The sequence below is a fragment of the Pipistrellus hanaki genome (genome assembly GCF_964339955.1).
Source record: "Pipistrellus hanaki genome assembly, chromosome: 18".
NCBI lineage: Eukaryota > Metazoa > Chordata > Mammalia > Chiroptera > Vespertilionidae > Pipistrellus > Pipistrellus hanaki.
In genome coordinates, this window is record NC_140520.1 from 28189157 (window position 1) to 28208950 (window position 19794).

A 19794-nucleotide genomic window follows, 5' to 3' on the forward strand; every position below is an offset into this window, starting at 1 on the left:
CCACACACTGAAGAACCCTTCCTACAATGTGCCCCAAGTCCTCACCGGGTGCAGAGGTGGCTGGGTGATGAAAATTAGAAATCCCCCGGCTGAGTTCCAAGTTCAGTTTTTAAGTTTATTTTATTAGTAGATATTATAGCAGTTATAGTTTATTAAGCACATGCTATTCATCCCAGGCATCATACTAAGAGGCTTATCTAAATGATCTCAGTTAATTTCTCACAATACTCCATGAGGTGGGTCTTGTGATCCCCATGAGCTCCTGGGAGGGTGTGTGCCAGGACTCCAAACTTCTGATGGAAACACATCAGGGTTGAGTTTTCTGAGCAGCCCCAGCTGGAAAGAGGGTAGCATGATACAGAGATGCATTGCTAGTGCCTCTCCTCTCCCCCCACCCCCTGTACCCTCTCTACCAGCCCACACTCCCAGACACACACCTTCCTTAAGTCAAGGCCTCTGGTTAGTGCCTCTGTCCTATTTCCATCCAGGGGTGACATTGTGAGCCCTGAGCTCAGTACAAGATCACCCAGCACCCGCTGCCTGCCCACTGCCCTGGCATGGATGCAAGTCTGTGTCATGGGGATTTATGACCTTGGACATTTCTGCAATGCTCACTCCCCACCCCCAGCCGCATGGGGACTCAGTGGAATAGGCGTTGCAGAAGCTGGTGGGACCCCTTCCAGTTCCAAAATTGCCTGTCCCAGCTCTAAATATCAGAGTGTGTCTCTTTCTGTGTGGGCCATCTTAGCCTATTGGCATGCTACCTCTGCCCAATTTTATCTCAGTGGTTAAATCCTACTGGCTTTGGGGGCCAGCTTTGGTGGCACTCCTCCCCACCCACTTCCAGGCTGCCTAGCTTGACTACCCATGAGCTGTCTGGGCTGGACCCGGGCAGTTTTTTACCTAAATGGCCTGAGGCTGCAGTACCATCCTGTCCCCTTGTTCTCTTTCTTCCAGCTTCTAGATAACACTGCACCATTGTCCCCCGAAGCTCAAGCATGAATGAAAAGGTCTATGGCTATCCCTAGTCTTCGTTCTCTTCTGTGCTTTCCTGGAGCCTCAGTTCCTCATTTGAAAAAAATGAGAGTAAGGACAGTGTCCACTTCAGTGAGTTGTTGTGAGGACTGTGTAAAAGAGCCACCTGGCCACTGGCGTGGTGCCTGGAAGATGCTAAATGTTTCATCTCGTTTCCCACCCACCTCTGGGACCTGTGTGTACACGCAGAGACCACCCCGTCTGTGAATCACACTCCTGAGCATTTCTTCCCTGATATTCGCATGTTTGTGGAAATGAATCCATCCTTGGGTCATTCACTCTCTGCTGCCAAGGTGACCACCACCGATCTGATTTGCAATGGGTGTTAGAGGATCTGTAGGAATTCATGGTCAGCGAAGCTGCCTGCCTGGTTCTGGCTGTTGCTCTGGTCCTGGTTCTGACACTTAGAATAGAAATGTGACCTTACAAAGGTCGTGGCTCATCTCTAGACTCACTTAAGAAGTGAAAGAGTTGGGTTAGTCAACCTTTATATTAGCTCAGCTTTAATATCTCCACCAGCTTCTTGGAGTTGGCTGGGCCGGTGTGTGTGTGTGTGTCACCTTGAGGGTCTGCCGTGTTCTTTGTCAGGTGAGCACTGGCAGGGCCTGAGCCAGGCCCTTTGGCCATCTCTGGGCTGGTGCATGCTCCTCAGGAGCCAGTGGGCTTCACCTGGAAGCTCTCCAGCCCCATTTCTGCCCCCCTGACAGTGTCTCCTCCAATGCTGTGTCTGCTCCCCCAGATGCTTTATTTATCCCCCACTCCCTCCTTGGTGGGGGAAAACTTAATTACCCAGCTGCCTTAATAACAGTCTCATGCAGTGCATTCCTCAGGTTAATTAGCTGTGTATACCAAACAGCTGTCTTTTTTTTTTTTTTTTTTTTTTTTTTTTTTTTTTTTTTAATCCTCACCTGAAGATATTTTCCCACTGATTTTTAGAAAGAGTGGAAGGGAGGAGGAGAGACAGCGAGAGGAAAACATTGATGTGCCCTTGACTGGAATTGAACCTGGAGCCCTTCAATTCTGTGGGCTGATGCTCTACCCACTTAGCCAAACCAGCCAGGGCCAGCTGTCATTTCTATTACTTGGAAGCAAGCTGAGGGGACAGTAACCAGTTGACATCCCTTCCTCCCCAACATACACACATGCACGTGAGTGCACCCACACCCACATGCACACACCCAACAACCACTGTCTTTATTGTTTTCTTGACCTTTGTCATGGCGAATGTGTAGGCAGAGGATGGTGTTCATGTAAGTCTTGAGAGCCCCATTCTCTTTGCTTTCAGAGGACTTTGAGACTGTCTCTGGTTCAAATACCTGCACTCCTGTTTCCCAGAAGCTCTCAGCAGGTCTGAAACTCTCAAAGCAAAGCTCTAACCATTGGCGTTGAAGCATTGTTGAGTTCCTTGTTTAAAATGCAAACACCCTTGGGAAAGGCGCCATATAAGTCTATTATCAACCGTTTATAACTCAGAAAGTATTTGCTTATGAGAAAATTAGCTCTGGATTTTGCAATAAGACCCAGGATGAGTGACTTTTGAGGGGATAGAAGAAAATGGAAAGGGACATTGAGGAAAAGAGTTGTTGTCAGAGGGAAGCAAACCTTGGGTTAGTGGAATATGAAATTCTTGGGTCCTACTCGTTATGGGCTGAGGAGTGTGGCTTATGGAGCAAAATGGAGAGATGAGAGGTGAAGGGTGTGATGGGAGGGCCTGGACACAAACCTGGTTGTGCTCACAGCCTTGCTGGCCTGACCTTTCACCCCATTGCTCCAGGGGTTCAGGTCACATGAAGTTTCTGGGCAATTTCTTGCAGACCTACTTTGTTCTGTTGTTATCAGGAACTGTAGGAACCATGGTCGCTGGTAGAGTCTGCAGAGGTCCAGGCCAACTATCTGCACACAGGTTTAAGGGGCTTCCTCCTTCTGTAGACGTCTGAGCTGGTCTGCCCTTCCCAGAACAGAGGGGAAGGAGCCTCTTGACAACCAGTTTTAGTCCCTGCGAGCTTCCATGGTTGCCAACCTACCACCGTATCCCTTGGCTTAGAACAGGACAAGAAGGTTTGGAGGCAGGTAGCCTGGAGCAGGAACCCCTGCTTCCTCTCTTCCTAGCTCTATGGACTTGGACACATTTCTTAACTTCTCTGAGACTTGCTCTGCTAATCTGTGAAATGAGGATACCTACCATTTAATATAGTTCATCTGCCTCAGAGGTTTTAGAAGGATGAAATACGGTAACACAGGAGAGAGCACGGTGCAGTGTCATTTCTGGATGTGTGGTAGACATCCTTTTTATAATCAGCTTCAGAAAGTGACCTTTCTGAACTTAGTTTGGATGGAGATAAGCGTGGTATAGAATTAAGGCGTTGGTCAAAATGTACCTCATAGCATTGGGGCACTCCTCCTACCTGCACCCCAGCAGGCCCTGACTTTTGACTTTTGTTGGCAACATCCATTGACATAGAAGTGGTGAGGCTGGTGGATCTCAGTGGGGTCTAATGAAGGCCTTGCTGACAAAGGCCTTTAGGGGCCTTTCTTTCCCTGTCCACTTTGCTGGGAAGAGTGTTTCTCCAGTATGGGGTCTGGCCAATGGCTTATATTTCTCTTGCTTCCTTCCCATTATTTCCTTTAAAAAATTAAAAAATATATATCTTATTGATTTTATAGAGGAAGGGAGAGGGAGAGATAGAGATAGAAACAGAATGATGAGAGAGAATCATTGATTGGCTGCCTCCTGCCCGCCTCCTACTGGGGATCAAGCACACAACCCGGGCATGTGCCTTTGATCAGAATCAAACCGAAACCCTCCAGTTCACAGGCCAATGCTCTGCGCACTGAGCCAAACCAGCTAGGGCTCTTTTGCATTCTTGTTTGGAGTCCCTAACTTCTGAGCTGACAAGCTGGATAGAGTAGGGGAGAATTCTAATAGAATGTTAAAGGAGGAGGAACATCATTATCTCATCCCACCCCTGCATTTAACCAATGAGGAAGCTGGAGTGGAGTGAATGTTTTTTTCTTGCAGAGAGCTGGACTTTTAAAATTGTATTATTTTTTGTGTGTCCTGGTTTTTTTTTTCTTTCTTTTTTTTTCTCTTTTGGCCCTGGCTGCCAGCCACGACCCTGACTGTAGCTCCTTCTATAGACACAGGTGGCCTCTGGCTTGCTCTTGGGAGGGAACTGGGCCATGTCTAACCAGGGCCTGTTTTTCTGTCTCTCCCCCCCCTCCCCAAATTAGCTGCAAAGACACAGAGCTTTACTTGCATTGCTGTCTTTTCCCCACCCCACTCCGCTGCGTTTGCCTCCTGCTGACTCTTGCTCTCTCCTTTGTCCTCCCTGAGCTCCCTGGGAGGGCTTGTCTCCTGGCCAGACTGAGCTGAGCTTCTAGAAGGCTCCAGGATAAGGAAAGAGGCTCAACCTTGCCAGATGGAGAGCAAGCAGGAGCCAACCTGGCTGGAGGCCTGACAGGCCGGATTGATATTAACTCTGTGTCTCCGAGGCAGCGCTGCCAGGAGAATGCAGCCAAGTGGCCCCAGAGAGAGCAGCTGCAGCTGTGAGCTCCTATCACTGGAGAGACAGAGGCATGCACACGTAGCACACACCAGGGGAACAGCCTCACCATGAGAAACACACACACACACACACACACACACACACACACACTACATAGAGGCATACCAGAATAGAGTAGAAAGGGCCACTGAGGCCCAGGGGGAAAGAAGAAATCAGCAGCTTGTCCTCACGTGGGCTTCTGCCATGAGCAGTTCTATTTCGAGCCGCCATCCCGCTAGCTGGTGGGCAAGCAAAGCTACTTAAAATACCTGTCGCAAGCCGGCTGGCTCAGCCTGTCGCTAAGGATTGAGACAAATCCCTCCTGTAGCCGTGTTACTATGATAAGCAGTACATAGTGTTAGGGGTACGAGCCATCCGATCCCTCCGCCAGTGCCCGCACACGTGGAGGGAGGGTGGAGGAGGCATGGGCACCCGAGACCGTGAGGACTGAGGGAGACGCCAGGATAGCAAGTCCACATTGAACACCCGAGACATTCTTAGTTTGCTTTATTTTACAAGAATGCCTGTTTTCCCGAGTATATAAGTTAACCAATGCCCAAAGTAGGAAAGGTTTAAGTTATTAAAAAATTACAAAGTTGGAGGAAAAGTTACCTACAATTCATTTCCCGGAGGTTTTAGGTTAAACTCCATGCAGTTGTCATTTTTGTGGGTCAACATGGCTGAATATCAGCACTTTTATAATATTGGCGTATTTCCTTCCAAACATTTTTCTGTTCTTTGAATATATATATGTAATTAAATCTTTTTTTTTTTTTTAGAGATCTTGATGAAATCATGATGTATATTCTGAGATCATGATGTCTATTCAAATCTATGCCCAACTTTTTTCATAAAACATCATAATGTAAGCATTTTCCTCCTATGTCAACAGTTTTTTAATAGTTACATACTATTCCATCATTTGGGAATATCAAAGGCATTTGCAGAGTCCCGGGTTGAGCTGTTCTAGCTCCCATTCCCATGGCCCCAGGAAAGAAAGAGCCTGCTGCTGCCGCTTTCTTGGCCAGGGAGCAGCTGGGGCCAGCTCCCAGCAGAGCGGGGAGACAGCTCTGGTGACAGGCCACCGGAAGGCAGCGGCTCTTGTCTCCGAGGGACGTGTGCTGAGTGCAGAGGGCGGGGAGTAGGAACATGGGCCCCTGGGAGGCTGGGCAGAGTGGGGAGAAGGGCGTGCTCTCTGCCAGGGACCAAAATAGGGACCTGGGGGAGTGCCGGGTCCCAGCAGGAGGCTGCTGCTGCCCAGAATGGATCATCTGAGGTGGCACGTCGCTCTCTCAGCCACGGACACATCAGCAGTCTCTGTGCTAACTGAGCTGGGTCAACCCGAGCAGCCGGCTTTCTTCCCAAGGTGCTGTCCCTGCCATGGCCTCCCGCAGGGCCAGCTTCAGGGTCAGAAACAGACATTGTTTCTTCTGACCATGCTTCCCAGATGGCTGTGAAGAGAGAGGGGGGAGGGGGGGGAAGCAGGAGGAAAGGGTTCTGATGCTGCCTATCAGTCCATAGGAAAGTCACGTAACCTCTATGAGCCTCAGCATGCTCACATGTAAAAAGGGAACCATACTCCTTGTCTGGGGAGGAAGACCACAAACAAATACTGTAAGCAAATAAATAGATGGTGAATGCACAGATGTCCAGGGGAGGTATGTACTGTGAAGAAGAATGTGGCCGGGCAAGGAATGGACAGGGACAGAGAGGGGCGGGGGCAGCTGTGTCTTGCAGGCCACATGTGCCAGCCATAATGGGCGCATTAAATGTCCAAAATTATTATTTACAAAAGCACTTTTGGACACAGTGAGGACAGCTCCAAGAACCAGGATGGTGCCGATTCTCTTGCAGATGGGAGGTGAGAGCTGGAAAGGGGTGGGAGGCAGAGGCTCCATGAGCCAGGGCACCTGGCAGCTCGTCTGCAGTCACCATTCCAAGCTGTCAGCTGTGGAGAGGAAGGATGGCGTTGGGCAAGGAGTTTGTAACTAAGTCACAGGCCTGACATACTAATTAACCGTGTCCCTTTGGGATGGAGCTTTGGGGCTAGTCAGTTCAGGAGACATGACCTCGGTAGTTCATCATCTTCCCTGGCAGGGTGGAGGGTCAGCAGGAGGAGGCCCAGGGGGAAATGGAGGCATGAGGGGCAGGGGGATGGAGGTACAGTGGCTTCTACCCAGGAGGACCAGCAGAGCAGGGAGGTTCTTCTCCCAGCCTTGCTTCTACTGATGGGTAATTTGGAGCCCTCTGCACACGGATCTTTGCCCTGGGCATGAGGTTTGGGACCATGGATACTCTGTGAAAATAATTTTATGTGTGTTGAGGGGGCAGCTGGGACAAGGTGATGCTTGCTCTGTGGGGTGCGCTCACACACAGTAACTAAAAGAGCAAGGGCAGTGTTCTCTGGCCATGTTCTTTCTTGGCGATCCCTGCCTTCCTGGGCAGCCCATGGCGCTCAGCTCTGTCTCTTGTCTCCCTCCAGGGCACGTGCTAGGGAAGGCGTGGTTATGGGACCTCACCATGAGGCTGTTTCCTTCTTGGCTGCCTACTTCAGCCCCCATCTTCAAGAGCAAGAGCCATTGTCCCAGCCCAGGGCTGCGTGCTTCTCTGGCCTCAGGATTGCTATCTCGAGTCCCATTTGGTTGGGGCCCCCAGGATTCTCTCCTGGGGTGGGGGAAGGCCAAACCTAGGAAAGAGCCTCGAGCCCCAGACATCAGTGTTGGAAGGCCCTAGGGATCCCCTAAATGTTATCAGAATGCGGGGTCCCTGATGGCAGGGTCTTTGTGTTGTTCATTATTATAACACGAGGATCCAACACATACCGGTAGTACATGCTAACACATAAGTATGTGTTGAATGATTTGATCACTCTTCCAACCTCCACTCAGTTTACAGAGGAGAAAACTGAGCTCAGAAAGTGAGTTCCCAGAGCTAGGGCTGGAACCCCAGATTCCCTGGCCCCTCTCCTTGATCCTCAGAAATGCAACTCCCCCCACAGGCTGCCAGCATTAAGTGAGATGCGGTATAGAACTCTGTAGCCTGCATTTAGCACATAGTAGATGCTAAATGAACGTGTTTTTCCTCCCCTCCTCCCCCTTGTCATCATTTTTAAGTTTCTCTTGGAAGCAAGGCCATGTACCAATGACTTTCTACCACCTCACCCCTCTTTCCCAACCGACCTTTAATTTACTATTCATTTAGCTATGTCATAGGATCGACACAAAGGAATTACGTTTAAAGATGACCACCCTCCTTGTTTTAAGAGGTTAATCCCCTCAAGTGTATCCATGGAAGGTTTTCTGTGGAGGGCGTCCCCTGGGCGCTCAGAACCCATGGAGAGAATGCTGTATGGACCCCACCCCTGAGTCTGCTGTCTGCCTGTCCCCACAGTGGAAGGTGAAATGCTGCAAGTGCGACTCCAGGCTGCCTCACCATTACAACAGCCACCGCGTGGAGAATGTCGCTTCGTCCTCAGGCCCCGTGCGCTGGTGGCAGTCACAGAATGGTAAGGACCGCCGCTGCCTCTAGGGTACAACATGAGAATTAGCCGAGCTGGAGGAGGGTCCCACAGGGGGGTGGCCGAAGGGTGCCTGGGAGCTCTTTGGGGTTCACGGGCATTTGTTAGGGCTCTGGGACGTGGTGGTTGGCAAGCAGACTTCTTCCTCCAGGTGTGAGGGCTTGCCGACGTTACAGGTTTTTTACCCCCACTTACCTGCCATGGGCCTGTTGGAGGAATTGGGAGTTGGGAACAGGTGTGTGTTGAATAGACAAGTTGAAACCCCTTTAACTTAAGTCTCAGGGGCAACACGTCACGGTGGGCAGGAAGTCTGGCCAAACGCACACAGGATGCTGAACAGATAGTATAAGTAGAAACGGGCTGGTGCTGTTCCTCCCCGAGAGGGAAGTCAGAGAACCGGGGTCAGCGAGCTTCTCACTGCCTAGAGCTGGGGGGCGTCCAGAGCCGCCTTCTGACTGCAAAGACTCTCCCAGACTGGAGAGTCTCTGGCCTGACGTTCCTCCTTTTTGTCCTTCCAGACGTGAACCCCGTGTCTCTGCAGCTGGACCTGGACAGGAGATTCCAGCTCCAAGACATCCTGATGGACTTCAAGGTGCGCTTCCCGGGACGGCACGGGATAGGAGAGGGGACCATGGGTGATGCGAGCTGACTCACGGGGAGTGCAGAGTTCTTGCCCGCTTGGGCTGGGCTGATGGCACCACATGCTGGGTGGGCCTCTTTCCCCTAGGCTGGGCGACACTCCAGTCACTCAGGCCTCACCCTGTCTGTGTCTCTGCAGGGGCCCATGCCCGACGGGATGCTGATTGAGCACTCCTCCGACTTCGGGAAGACCTGGCACGTGTACCAGTACCTGGCTGCTGACTGCAGGTCTGCCTTCCCCCGCGTCCACCAGGGCCAGCCTCAGAGCTGGCAGGACCCTCGGTGCCAGTCTCTGCCCCAGAGGCCTAATGTGCACCTGGATGGGGGCAGGGTAAGTAGAAGGGACCCTGGACATGTAGCCCGGGGGATCTCTGACTCACACCTTCACCCAGACTCTTAAGAAGAGATGAGAGCCCCCTTGGGCAATGCTCTTCAATGTCTTTCCTGAGCTCTCCATCCTCAAAATATTCATTGCTTGTCCTCTTTGTGCCCAGGAAGGGTATTTCAGAAACATGTTGAGTGCACTGCTGACCCAGCTCTGCCCTCTGCCATGGCCCCTTACCCCACGGCTCATCGGCCTATCCCCATAGTGGCGAGGGTACAACCGACTTGGCTCCAGTGTGAGGATTTTGAGACAAGACACACATTTCATTTGACCTCCGCTTTCACCTCCATAGGGTATAACACGAGAATTAGCTTTTCCATTTAATCCATTGTTGCCTTGGAGGAAATCCAGGTCTAAGCCACAGTCCCCTAAACCTAAACCCTGGGCTGGAAATGAGAAACTGCTCCTAGAAACATTTCAATACCTCTCCTCCGAATCCTCCCACCCGGTCACATCCCCTCATTCCTTCCATCACTGCGTCCCCCACCGCCAGCAGGAGGCTGTTTGTTCTTTCGCTGGCCCAGGCTCGGGAAGCCCTCTGAGCTGTTCTGACCTGTGGGGTGCTTGGATGGCCTCTTTCCTTTGCTGTAACAGCTGCTCCCTGGTTATTACCACACCCAGATCCTCCCTGAGCACAGTCTCCAGACCCCAGATCAAAATATCAGGGCTTTTTCCTGCTTTGTGGAGGGTTGATGTGAAAACTCTTCTAGGGGGTATGAGATAAAGTCACACCCAATAAATGACTCTTATTAAAAAGGAAAAGCATAGTTAAAATTGGGGTGTAGAGGGTGACAGTCACCACATCCAGGCACCCCTTGGGCTCCCGATCCTATCGTTCATCCTGGGTTTTGGAAAATTAGTATTCCCTAAACCTGTGCATGTACAGTACATCTCTTACTGTAATTTGTGGTCCTAGGAAATCAGGAGATTCTTGGAACTGATATATTTTCAATGGAGAAGAGAGTCCCTCCACACACACGCACACACATGTGCAATCATCTCGCTCTCCGAGGGCAGGTGGGAGGCCTCAGGTTCATGGTGGTCTTGGGTTCCAGGTTAGAAGGACTTCAGTGTAGCGTGAGGAGGGTGGGACATTGGAAGGAAGACTTCTGAGCTTGGGGACACATTCTACCTCCTCCTCAGCGCCTGCCTCTTTCCTCTCTTAGGTCCAACTTAACGTGATGGATTTAGCCTCTGGGATTCCAGCAACTCAAAGTCAAAAAATTCAAGGTCAGCATGGCTGACCCTCAAGCCCGTGAGACTGTGGGTGGAGAACAAAACGGGGGTGGGACTCTGGAGCATCCCTGCTCTTCCCTGTTTCTGACAACACGGTGGGATCGGACACTTGCCCTGCTTGCCCCGGAGGGTTACTGTGGTAGCCCAGAGCTGCAGAAGGCCTGAGTGTGTGTGTATGTGTGTGTGTGTGTGTGTGTGTGTGTGAGTGTGTGTGTTTGTCTTTTGCCTCGGAGGGTTGAGGATGGGGAGGATGACCCTTGGGATAATCTCATAAAGGCAGGGAAGCGGGTTGGTAAAACCAGAATTTCCTTCTTTTCCCACCTTGCCCATGGAGACACGAATGGCCTCTAACTTCCTCTCCTTATTGTCTTTTCCCATCCCCCTCCCTCCCTGTGTTTGCCCCTCTCAGAGCTGGGAGGGATCACAAACCTGAGAGTCAACTTCACCAGGCTGCCCACTGTGCCCCAGAGGGTCCACTATCCCCCCAGCGCCTACTACGCGGTGTCCCAGCTGCGCCTGCGTGGGAGCTGCTTCTGCCACGGCCACGCTGACCGCTGCGCCCCCGAGCCCGGGGCCCCCGCTGCCGGCCCCTCCACAGCCGTGCAGGTGACGGTCCAGGGTGGGAAGGACGGGGGCAGGGGCAAGACCAGAACAGTTAGGGACATCTATGGGCCTCCCTTAGAGCAGGGTGGGCACTCCATGTACGTCGTGAATATTTCCTATGTTAGCAATGGTGAGAAAAGTGTAAGTGATGATCATTTTGAAGACCGGGATTTTGTAGCCCAGCCTGAGTCCTGCAGTTTGGTGTTCTCAGTTACACGTGAGCACGCGTGAGGGCGTGGGGGAGGTTAAGGCGGTGCTTCTCAGCCCTAGCCACACACCATCAGTTCCCGGAAATATTGCCAGGCCCTTGTATTCTAAAGCTTTGAGATGTTCAACTACTCTCCCAGGGCTGAGCACTTCTGGCCTGGAAACTCTTAAGTCCCATCTAGTGGTGAGCGATGGGCAGGGTGAGAGAGAGAACATCTCACATGGATGCCACCTGTGCCCCAGAGCAGCTGAGTCGGATGCATCAGGGATGGGGTTAACAGGGGTCCTCAAACTTTTTAAAGTGGGGGCCAGATCACGGTCCCTCAGAGAGCTGGAGGGCCGGACTATATGAACTACTAATTACTACTGTAACACCTCGGCTTTGCTCACTGCCCAAAAAACCTGGCGGGCCGGATCAGACTCCTCTGTGAGCCGCATGTGGCCCGCGGGCCGTAGTTTGAAGACCCCTGGGTTAGAGGCTCCAACTTATCCAGCCACCCAGGGGCTATTGTGGTGAAACCAAACTTAGAACCACCAGTGGAGGAGAACCCTGGGCCAGGAGGAGGGAGCTGTCATTTCGAGGTGTATCTACCCACACAGGCAGCCTGCTATTTGCCCTGTCCACCGGGGGGCACCAGGCAATCATGTGACATGGCCCGAGAGGGAAATACAGGAGAAATGAACAGCGGTCAGCTTTATTCTTTCTGCTTCCGGGCCAGCTCTTGCCCCAGCTGCAGAGGAGGCCATAGGGAGGCCAGAAGGCTCCTTAACAAAGGACCAGAGCATGGGGTTGCCAACATGGGGAAGACGGCGTGCTGTGGGCTGGAGCACAGGGAGCGGGCTCACTTAGCCCCAGCAGTTGGCAAATCTGGCTGTCCAAGGAAATCGCCACTTTAAAAAGTACCGATGCTTGGCCTTTGTCCCTGAGATTCTGACTGAATTGGTCCTGTTGTGGGTATTTTCTTTTATTTAATAATATATTTTATTGATTTTTTACAAAGAGGAAAAGAGAGGAATAGAGAGTTAGAAACATTAATGAGAGAGATTCATTAATCAGCTGCCTCTTGCACACCCCCTACTGGGGATGTGCCCGCAACCAAGGTACATGCCCTTGACCGGAATTGAACCTGGGACCTTTCAGTCTGCAGGCCAATGCTCTATCCACTGAGTCAAACCGGTTTCAGCCAGGTATTTTTTTGTTTTTAAACTCCCCTTATGATTCTGGAGGACAGCTGGGGGTGGTGGGCTGGATTTGGAAGACAATTAGAACATAATTGCTATTCTATTTTTATACCTTAATGATTCTAGTAACGATTCATCACGCAGTCCATTAGCCAAACAACTCAGTCATAGATGGTTGCAATAGAAAGCTCTACGGGGCCCCCAAACTTCTCGAATCACAGTTTACCAGGGAGGGTGTCTGGGTAACTTCCGGGTGCTGCTCTGCTCTGGGCATCACAGGGGTATCCAGGTGCAAGGAATGAGTTTGTAGAAGCCCAGCTAGAGGAGCAGAGCAGACACACACACAGGCACCCCGGAGGAGCTGGGCTCTGAGCTGGACCCTGAGGGGTGGATCCAGGAGAAGGTCAGAGGGAAAGGGCAGGCCCATCCCGGGCCATTCCTTTGATAATCCTTCCTCATGACGGACGGCCCCTCTCCTAGGTCCACGATGCCTGTGTCTGCCAGCACCACACCGCCGGCTCCCACTGTGAGCACTGCGCGCCCTTCTACAACAACCGGCCCTGGAGACCTGCGGACGACCAGGACCCCCACGAATGCCAAAGTATGACGGCGTGGGGTGCTGGCCCCTCTGGGCCTCGGCGACCTTTCCTGGGACACAAGGAGGACGGATTCTTCATTGTTTAAATTTTAGTCCTAATTGCACCGCTGCAATTTAAGATCTCCTTGCTCTGTGGGGATGGAGAGAGTGTTTGGGTTGCAACCTCCGTGTGCCTCCCCATCCTCCTCAGCCAGGCTGGGAGAGATCCTTGCTCTCTGGCCTCTCCACTTGCCCTCTCCCGTGTAGATGTGTCTGCTTTCCTGTCTCCGCTGGTGCCCTGGAGTCAGGGCCTTTCCCTGCATCACTGAGGGGAAGGAACAGGGGTCCCCAGTCCAGGAAGAGGCAGTGGCTCAGCAGGAGGCCCACAGTGGCAATGGGGGAGGATTGGGATGGACCTCTCTCTTTGGCCCAACACAGATGCTTGGGTTAGTCCCCACCTTGGGGTCAGGAGACCCGAGTTCTCACTCTATTCTGCTTTGTGACTGGCCATAGAACCTTCACGAAATCACACAAATTTCCCTGGGCCTCTGTGTCCTCATATCCTGGACCGGAGCCTGTTGTCGAGTAGTGAGGGATGCCACCGAGGTAGCGGGGGCCGCGCTCTGCAGATGGCCCAGCAGCCCTGGGAACTCCCTTTTTTTTCAGAGTGTGACTGCAACGGCCACTCGGAGACCTGTCACTTCGACCCAGCCGTGTTCAGTGCCAGCCAGGGGGCGCAGGGAGGGGTGTGTGACAACTGCCGGGACCACACCGAGGGCAGGAACTGCGAGCGCTGCCAGCTCCATTACTTCCGGAACCGGCGGCCCGGCGCCCCCATCGAGGAGACCTGCATCCGTGAGTTGGGGGCTCCCCCCCGGGTACTGTGTCCACGACGCCCCCTCTGTCCCCAGGGACACACAAACCCACAGGAAGACATGGTTGTGTGTCAGGATTGGGGGGCCATTATTTTAACTTAGCTGTGTGTTCGCTTCTAAGCAAGGGCCTGGACCACTAGCCAGTTGGTCAGTCAATCATATGGAATCCTTTTTTGGGGGCAGAGGAGAGAAAAAAGTAAATATCAGACATAGTTCCTGCTGTCCAGAAGCACATACACTGTTTGGTAATATAAACACCAGATGCCACGTGTGCCCCAGACCAGCTGAGTCAGATGCATCAGACATGGGGTTAGGAATCCTTTATGTGCTATCGTGTGGTTTGCTCCATATTTTTCTATTTTCCCCAAACACCGGGAATCCCTCCATGGCAGGGATGGTAGTATGTATCCTGGGGACCTCACACAATGACAAGCAAAGAACAGATGCTCAAAGAATGTTTAGTGAATGAAGAAATGAATGGCATGTAAGGGAATGCATGCCCAGGGGTGACCTGACTCGGCCACAGGTCCAGGGATTCATGCGGGAGAGAGCAGGCTGGACGGGAGCCATCTGACGCAGGCAGGCGGGGTCAATCAGGAAAGCCGTTCTAGAGGCCGTTGAGTCTGTGTTCTGGAAGGCCCGAGAGAGGTCTTGGGGTGGTGGTGGGTCGCTTCCCTTTGATATTATTTATTTATGGAGAGAGTGAGAAAAACTTGAGTTTGACTTCTGTTTCTTGCTGTGTGACCCAAGCACATTGTTTACCATCAGTGAAGCTCCGTTTCCTCCATCTGCACAATAGGGATGATCGTCTCCACCTTTCGAGGTTATCATGAGGATGACCTAAGGCAGTGGTCAGCAAACCTCGGCTCACGAGCCACATGTGGCTCTTTGGTCCCTTGAGTGTTCTAACGCCACTTCTTCAAAATAGACACGCCAAGCCGAAAACCGACTTCTGCGCATGGGCCACGAAGTTTGAATCGCACTGTACGTGCGCACCCGCACGTGGTAGTTTGTGGAAGAGCCACACTCAAGGGGCCAAAGAGCCACATGTGGCTCTCGAGCCTCGGTTTGCCAACCACGGACCTAGGGCAGCATGCCAGAGTGCCTGGCTCAGTGCATGGGGCACAGTAGTTGTTCAGTAAATAATGTGACAGACATGTACATAAGTGTATAACACCTGCCAAGCCTTGGTCCCTGTGACATTGACTCATTTATTCCTCAAAAGAAGCCTCTGAGGACTCAGGCACAGAGGGTTTAAATCAGTGTTTTTCAACCTTTTTTGGGCAAAGGCACACTTGTTTTATGAAAAAAATCACGAGGCACACCACCATTAGAAAATGTTAAAAAATTTAACTCTGTGCCTATATTGACTATATATAAAGTAATTCTCTTGAATAGGAATCAAATAAACACAAAGAAAGTATTTTATAATTACTTTATTATGAAATATTAAGTAAACAAAATAGTGAAAAATTATAAAATTTTTGTCTTGTCTGCACCTACGGCACACCAGGCAACATCTCGCGGCACACTAGTGTGCCGCGGAACAGCGGTTGAAAAATGCTGGTTTAAATAGCTCTACTAAGGTTGTCAGATTGCAAGCCAGTAGGTGGCGGAACAAGGATTTTCACCAGGAAGCCTGGCTACTACAGTAGACCCATCCCTTCTCGGCTCTTCTTTATTCCTCCCGTGGTGGCCGCTTTTGTCTCTCAGCCTGCGAGTGTGACCCGGACGGGGCAGTGCCAGGGGCTCCCTGCGACCCAGTGACCGGGCAGTGCGTGTGCAAGGAGCATGTGCAGGGGGAGCGCTGTGACCTGTGCAAGCCGGGCTTCACCGGACTCACCCACACCAACCCGCAGGGCTGCCACCGTGAGTAGGGGGCCCTGCCTGGCATGGCCCCTGGGCTACATGGAGCCACCAGATCCATGACTCAACCTGCTCACTGTGCGATGCCTTCCAGCAGGTGGCAGCACAGGCCCAGTTTGGAAGGTGGGGCTGAGTCAGCCAGTGGGAGGCAGGGTGGGTACCCCAGCGGGCAGGTGCTGGGACTGGTGGGGAACCCCGGTGGCCTTGTGAGTCAGCCAGGTCATCTGGAGGGATCTGCCCTGCCGGCTTCTTCTCCAGACTGGGCCCCTCCTGGTGCATGTTCTCTGGGGGGTGAGTTTTTGGTGGACTGGCCCCCACACTCAGCAGCCTTCCCTCTTGCAGGCTGTGACTGCAGCATCCTGGGGTCCCGGCGGGACATGCCCTGTGAAGAGGAGAGCGGGCGCTGCCTGTGCCTGCCCCACGTGGTGGGCACCAAGTGTGACCAGTGCGCTCCCTACCACTGGAAGCTGGCCAGCGGCCGGGGCTGCGAGCCGTGCGCCTGCGACCCAAACAACTCCCTCAGCCCCCAGTGCAACCCGGTATGTGGTGGGGACGTCTGAACAGGAGAGGGGGGGGGGGGTCTGTCCACCAGCCCATCCATATCCCCTCCCACTGCCCTTCTGGGCCTTTCCAGAGTCAGGCTGGGCTGCTCTGTCCCCAGCTCCTTTGGGAGGGAGGCCACCCCCTCTCAGTGAGAATTGGCTCTGGAAGCTTCTATAATTAGTCTCCACTCCCAGAGCCCTCATGGACCTCAGGTGTGTGTGATTTCCCGGTGTGTGATTGACCTAACTCTCACAACTGAGCAGTGAGCTCCCTCTGTGGCCGGGAGCATGGGCACTGCCCATTGGCCACCCCTTCTGCGGGGCCATCCTGGGCTGAGACGTGAGAGCTAGTCTCTGAGTGGAAGCCATCGTGTGGGGCCACACCAGGGGGGTTCTCCGAGGCGGGGCTCCAGGGAGGCGCCCTTACGGTGCCCTCCTCCCCCCCACAGTTCACAGGGCAGTGCCCCTGTCGGGAAGGGTTTAGTGGCCTGATGTGCAACGCTGCAGCCATCCGCCAGTGTCCCGACCAGACCTACGGCGACGTGGCCGGGGGATGCCGAGGTTCGTGCCCGCGGAGCAGGGGGTCGTGGAGGCTGTGGCGGGATGAGCACGTGGGTGGGCCCGTGGTGGGGGGGGGCGTGGCCTGGGATCTGGGAGCATGTCACGTGCTTCATGTGGAGTGGGCTCTGGGAGCCCCGGCAGAGCACAGGCTCCCCACTGCTCCAGCAGCCGGCGTGGCCTCCCAGCCCTGGCCAGGGACATGGGGTCTTCCCCGCTCCCCATGACAGGAGGGTGCTAGAGGGGCGGCCAGGAGGGGCAACATTTCGTCCCTCTTCATAGTGAGTCGTGAGTCCTGAGGGGAAGGAGTCATTTGCCCAGAAAGTTCATTTGACAAGTGGCCACGCTCGCTTGGCCTTACTGAGCGACTGGGCAAGTCACCCCCTCTGCAGGCCTCCGTCTTCTCCTTTGGGGAAGGGGCTCTCGGTACCTAACCTCCCGGTGCCTCAGTTGCCTCGTCTATAAAGATGAGAGCAGGAGGGTGGCCGACTGTCGTGGAGTGGCAGCGAAGGTTAAATGAGTTCCCGTGTGCGTGGTGACTTCGAACAGTGCCTGGGACACAGCAGGTGCTAAGACAACGCTGGCTTTGGTTGCTGGCTTTGGTTGGTCACCATGACTTTATTCTGGCCTCTTATCCTGAGTCAGAAAGATCTCCTCCTCAGACTCTCCCTACTAGACCCCCCTGCCTCCCTGACCCCGGCCTCCTCCTTCCTCCTCCTCCCCAGCCTGTGACTGTGACTTCCGGGGCACAGAGGGCCCGGGCTGCGACAAGGCCTCCGGCCGCTGCCTCTGCCGCCCTGGCTTGACTGGGCCCCGCTGTGACCAGTGCCAGCGAGGCTACTGCGACCGCTACCCGCTGTGTGTGGCCTGCCACCCCTGCTTCCAGACCTACGACGCCACCCTCCAGGAGCAGGCCCGGCGCCTCCGCAGCCTCCACAACGCCACTGCCGCCCTGAGGCCCGGGGCCGGCCCCGAGGACCCCCGCCTGGCCTCCCGGATGCTGGACGCAAAGGCCAAGATAGAGCAGATCCAGGCCATTCTTGGCGGCGCCCAGGCCACCGAGCAGGAGGTGGCCCAGATGGCCAATGCCATCTTCTCTCTCAGGTAATCCTCTCCCTGCCAAGCCCTGAGCAGAACTAGGCCACAGGGCCTCATACCGGGGCCCTGGTATGAGTGGGTAGAGCCCTTTGCTGTGTACAAAGCATTTCCGCAGACACTCTCTCTTTTAACTGTCACATGGTCCGTGTGGTTGGTTTGATGAGTGTCATCACTCCCGTTTTTCAGGTGAGGAAACAAGCACAGGTAGATGAGATGACAAGGGGAGGGGGACAAGGGGAGATGAGGGGACTCTGAGCTCAGGCCCGAGCCCAAGCCGGGCTTCTTTCCAGTGCCTGGCCTGCCTGGGAGAGGGACTCAGCTCCGGATTAGTCACCCGGCGGGCGGAGGGCATCCGAGAGGCAGGGGATCTAAGAATAACTTGTCTTTTTCTTTGGAATGGGAGCGGTCCCACCCACACCCCTCCTACCAGCAGAGGCGCCTTCTTTGTGAGATTTGGCTCTCGAAGCTTCTATAATTAGTTTCCATTCCCAGAGTCCTCACAGACGTCACTTGCCCAGAGCTGTCCAGGTGTGTGATTGACCTGACTCACAACTGAGCAGGGAGTCCGTAGGCGTTTGGTAGGCACGGGCGGGCAGTCCGTGGATGGGCGGTCCAGGCCTGAGCATGCGAGGTGAGAGGCCAACATCTGAAAGCTCTGGGCACGTGACCCCCTTGGGTCTGGGCACGTGACCCCTTCAGGTGCAGACAGCCAGCGGGCAGCAGCTGTAGGAGCTCAGTGGGCAAGTGTGGCTACCTAGGGGAGCCTTGGTGCCTCAGTTACACAGGTGGAGGCTGAAGTCAACCCTTAGGGACCCCAGGAAGAGGGTTGGGGTGTCCCTTAAGGGAGCCAGCTGTGGGCAGGTGCAGAAGAGTTGGGAATGTCAGGATCACAATCAAGGTGCTGAGGTGTTGGGAATGTCGGGGTCACAGTCAAGGTGCAGGGGAGTCGGGGATGTCGGGGGCACAGAGTCAGGGAAGGAGAAGATTTTCTGGATCTGCCTGCAGAGGGAGGGATGGGGGAGGGAGGTTAGGTTGCCCTCCCAGCCTCCGCCCAGCAGAATCCTCAGCCTGTGGCGTCCATGTCCCGTTGCCTTTGCTGAAGGCCTCTCTGTCTTTCCTGACTTGGCAGCAGTTTCTCCAAAGGGAGGGCTGTTTCTGGGGAGTCAGCCCCTCCGATATGTCAGTGCACTCCCCTCGCCTCTCAGGCGGACCCTGCAGGACCTGCAGCCCGCTCTGCCCCTGGAGGAGGAGACCTTGTCCCTCCCCGGAGACCTGGAGACGCTGGACAGAAGCTTCAATCACCTCCTCGTTCTGTATCAGAATAAGAGGGAGCAGTTCGAAAAGATCAGCGGTGCCGACCCTTCAGGTGAGGAGGGGGACCTGAGCCGCGTGCACGCCCACACCACACCTCGCCTCTTGCTCCTCCATCTCCAGACCTCCGGCCCAGGGTGACTCAGTTTCCCTCTCCTCTTCCCACAGGAGCCTTCCGGATGCTGACCGAGGCCTACCAGCGGTCATCCCAGGCCAGCCAGCAGGTCTCCCACAGCTCCCACCGGCTGCTCCAAGTCAGGGTCAGCCGGAGAGAGGCTGAGAGGCTGGAGCAGCAGGCAGGAGGTGGAGGCGGAGGAGCTGGGGGCCCCCAGCTCCAAGCCTTGAAGCTGGGAATGGCTTCCTTGCCTGATCTGACGCCCACCATCAACAAGGTGAGGCCTGGCATGGAGCCCCACTTCCCAGAGGCCCGGCCCCAGCTTGTCACACACCAACTACTTGTATGCATTTCCTGTTTGGGCAATGCGAATCTACCCCACTCCCCCACCCATCCTGACCCTTGGCCCCTCACGGTGTGCTCAACTGTTGCCAAGGAAACAGGTTTCTGGTGCCCCGTTGCCATGGAGATGTCTGGCTCTTTGTGTGGGATGGGAGTGGTTG

The 19794-nt window shown here is 54.0% G+C and overlaps 1 protein-coding gene across 6 annotated transcripts in view; it reads left to right on the plus strand.

Annotated features, from left to right (window-relative positions):
- LAMB3 (laminin subunit beta 3) overlaps window positions 1-19794 on the plus strand; it is an 82739-nt gene that overhangs the window by 51860 nt on the left and 11085 nt on the right. For all 6 annotated transcript variants that reach the window (XM_084865760.1, XM_084865759.1, XM_084865758.1 and 3 more), the window contains 13 exons: window positions 7971-8085; window positions 8616-8689; window positions 8876-9067; window positions 10288-10351; window positions 10767-10963; window positions 12830-12950; window positions 13593-13781; window positions 15515-15670; window positions 16010-16206; window positions 16659-16770; window positions 17493-17871; window positions 19071-19231; window positions 19345-19568. In XM_084865760.1, coding sequence (XP_084721886.1) covers window positions 7971-8085; window positions 8616-8689; window positions 8876-9067; window positions 10288-10351; window positions 10767-10963; window positions 12830-12950; window positions 13593-13781; window positions 15515-15670; window positions 16010-16206; window positions 16659-16770; window positions 17493-17871; window positions 19071-19231; window positions 19345-19568 — 2181 coding nt within the window. The remainder of the gene's footprint in view (window positions 1-7970; window positions 8086-8615; window positions 8690-8875; window positions 9068-10287; window positions 10352-10766; window positions 10964-12829; window positions 12951-13592; window positions 13782-15514; window positions 15671-16009; window positions 16207-16658; window positions 16771-17492; window positions 17872-19070; window positions 19232-19344; window positions 19569-19794) is intronic.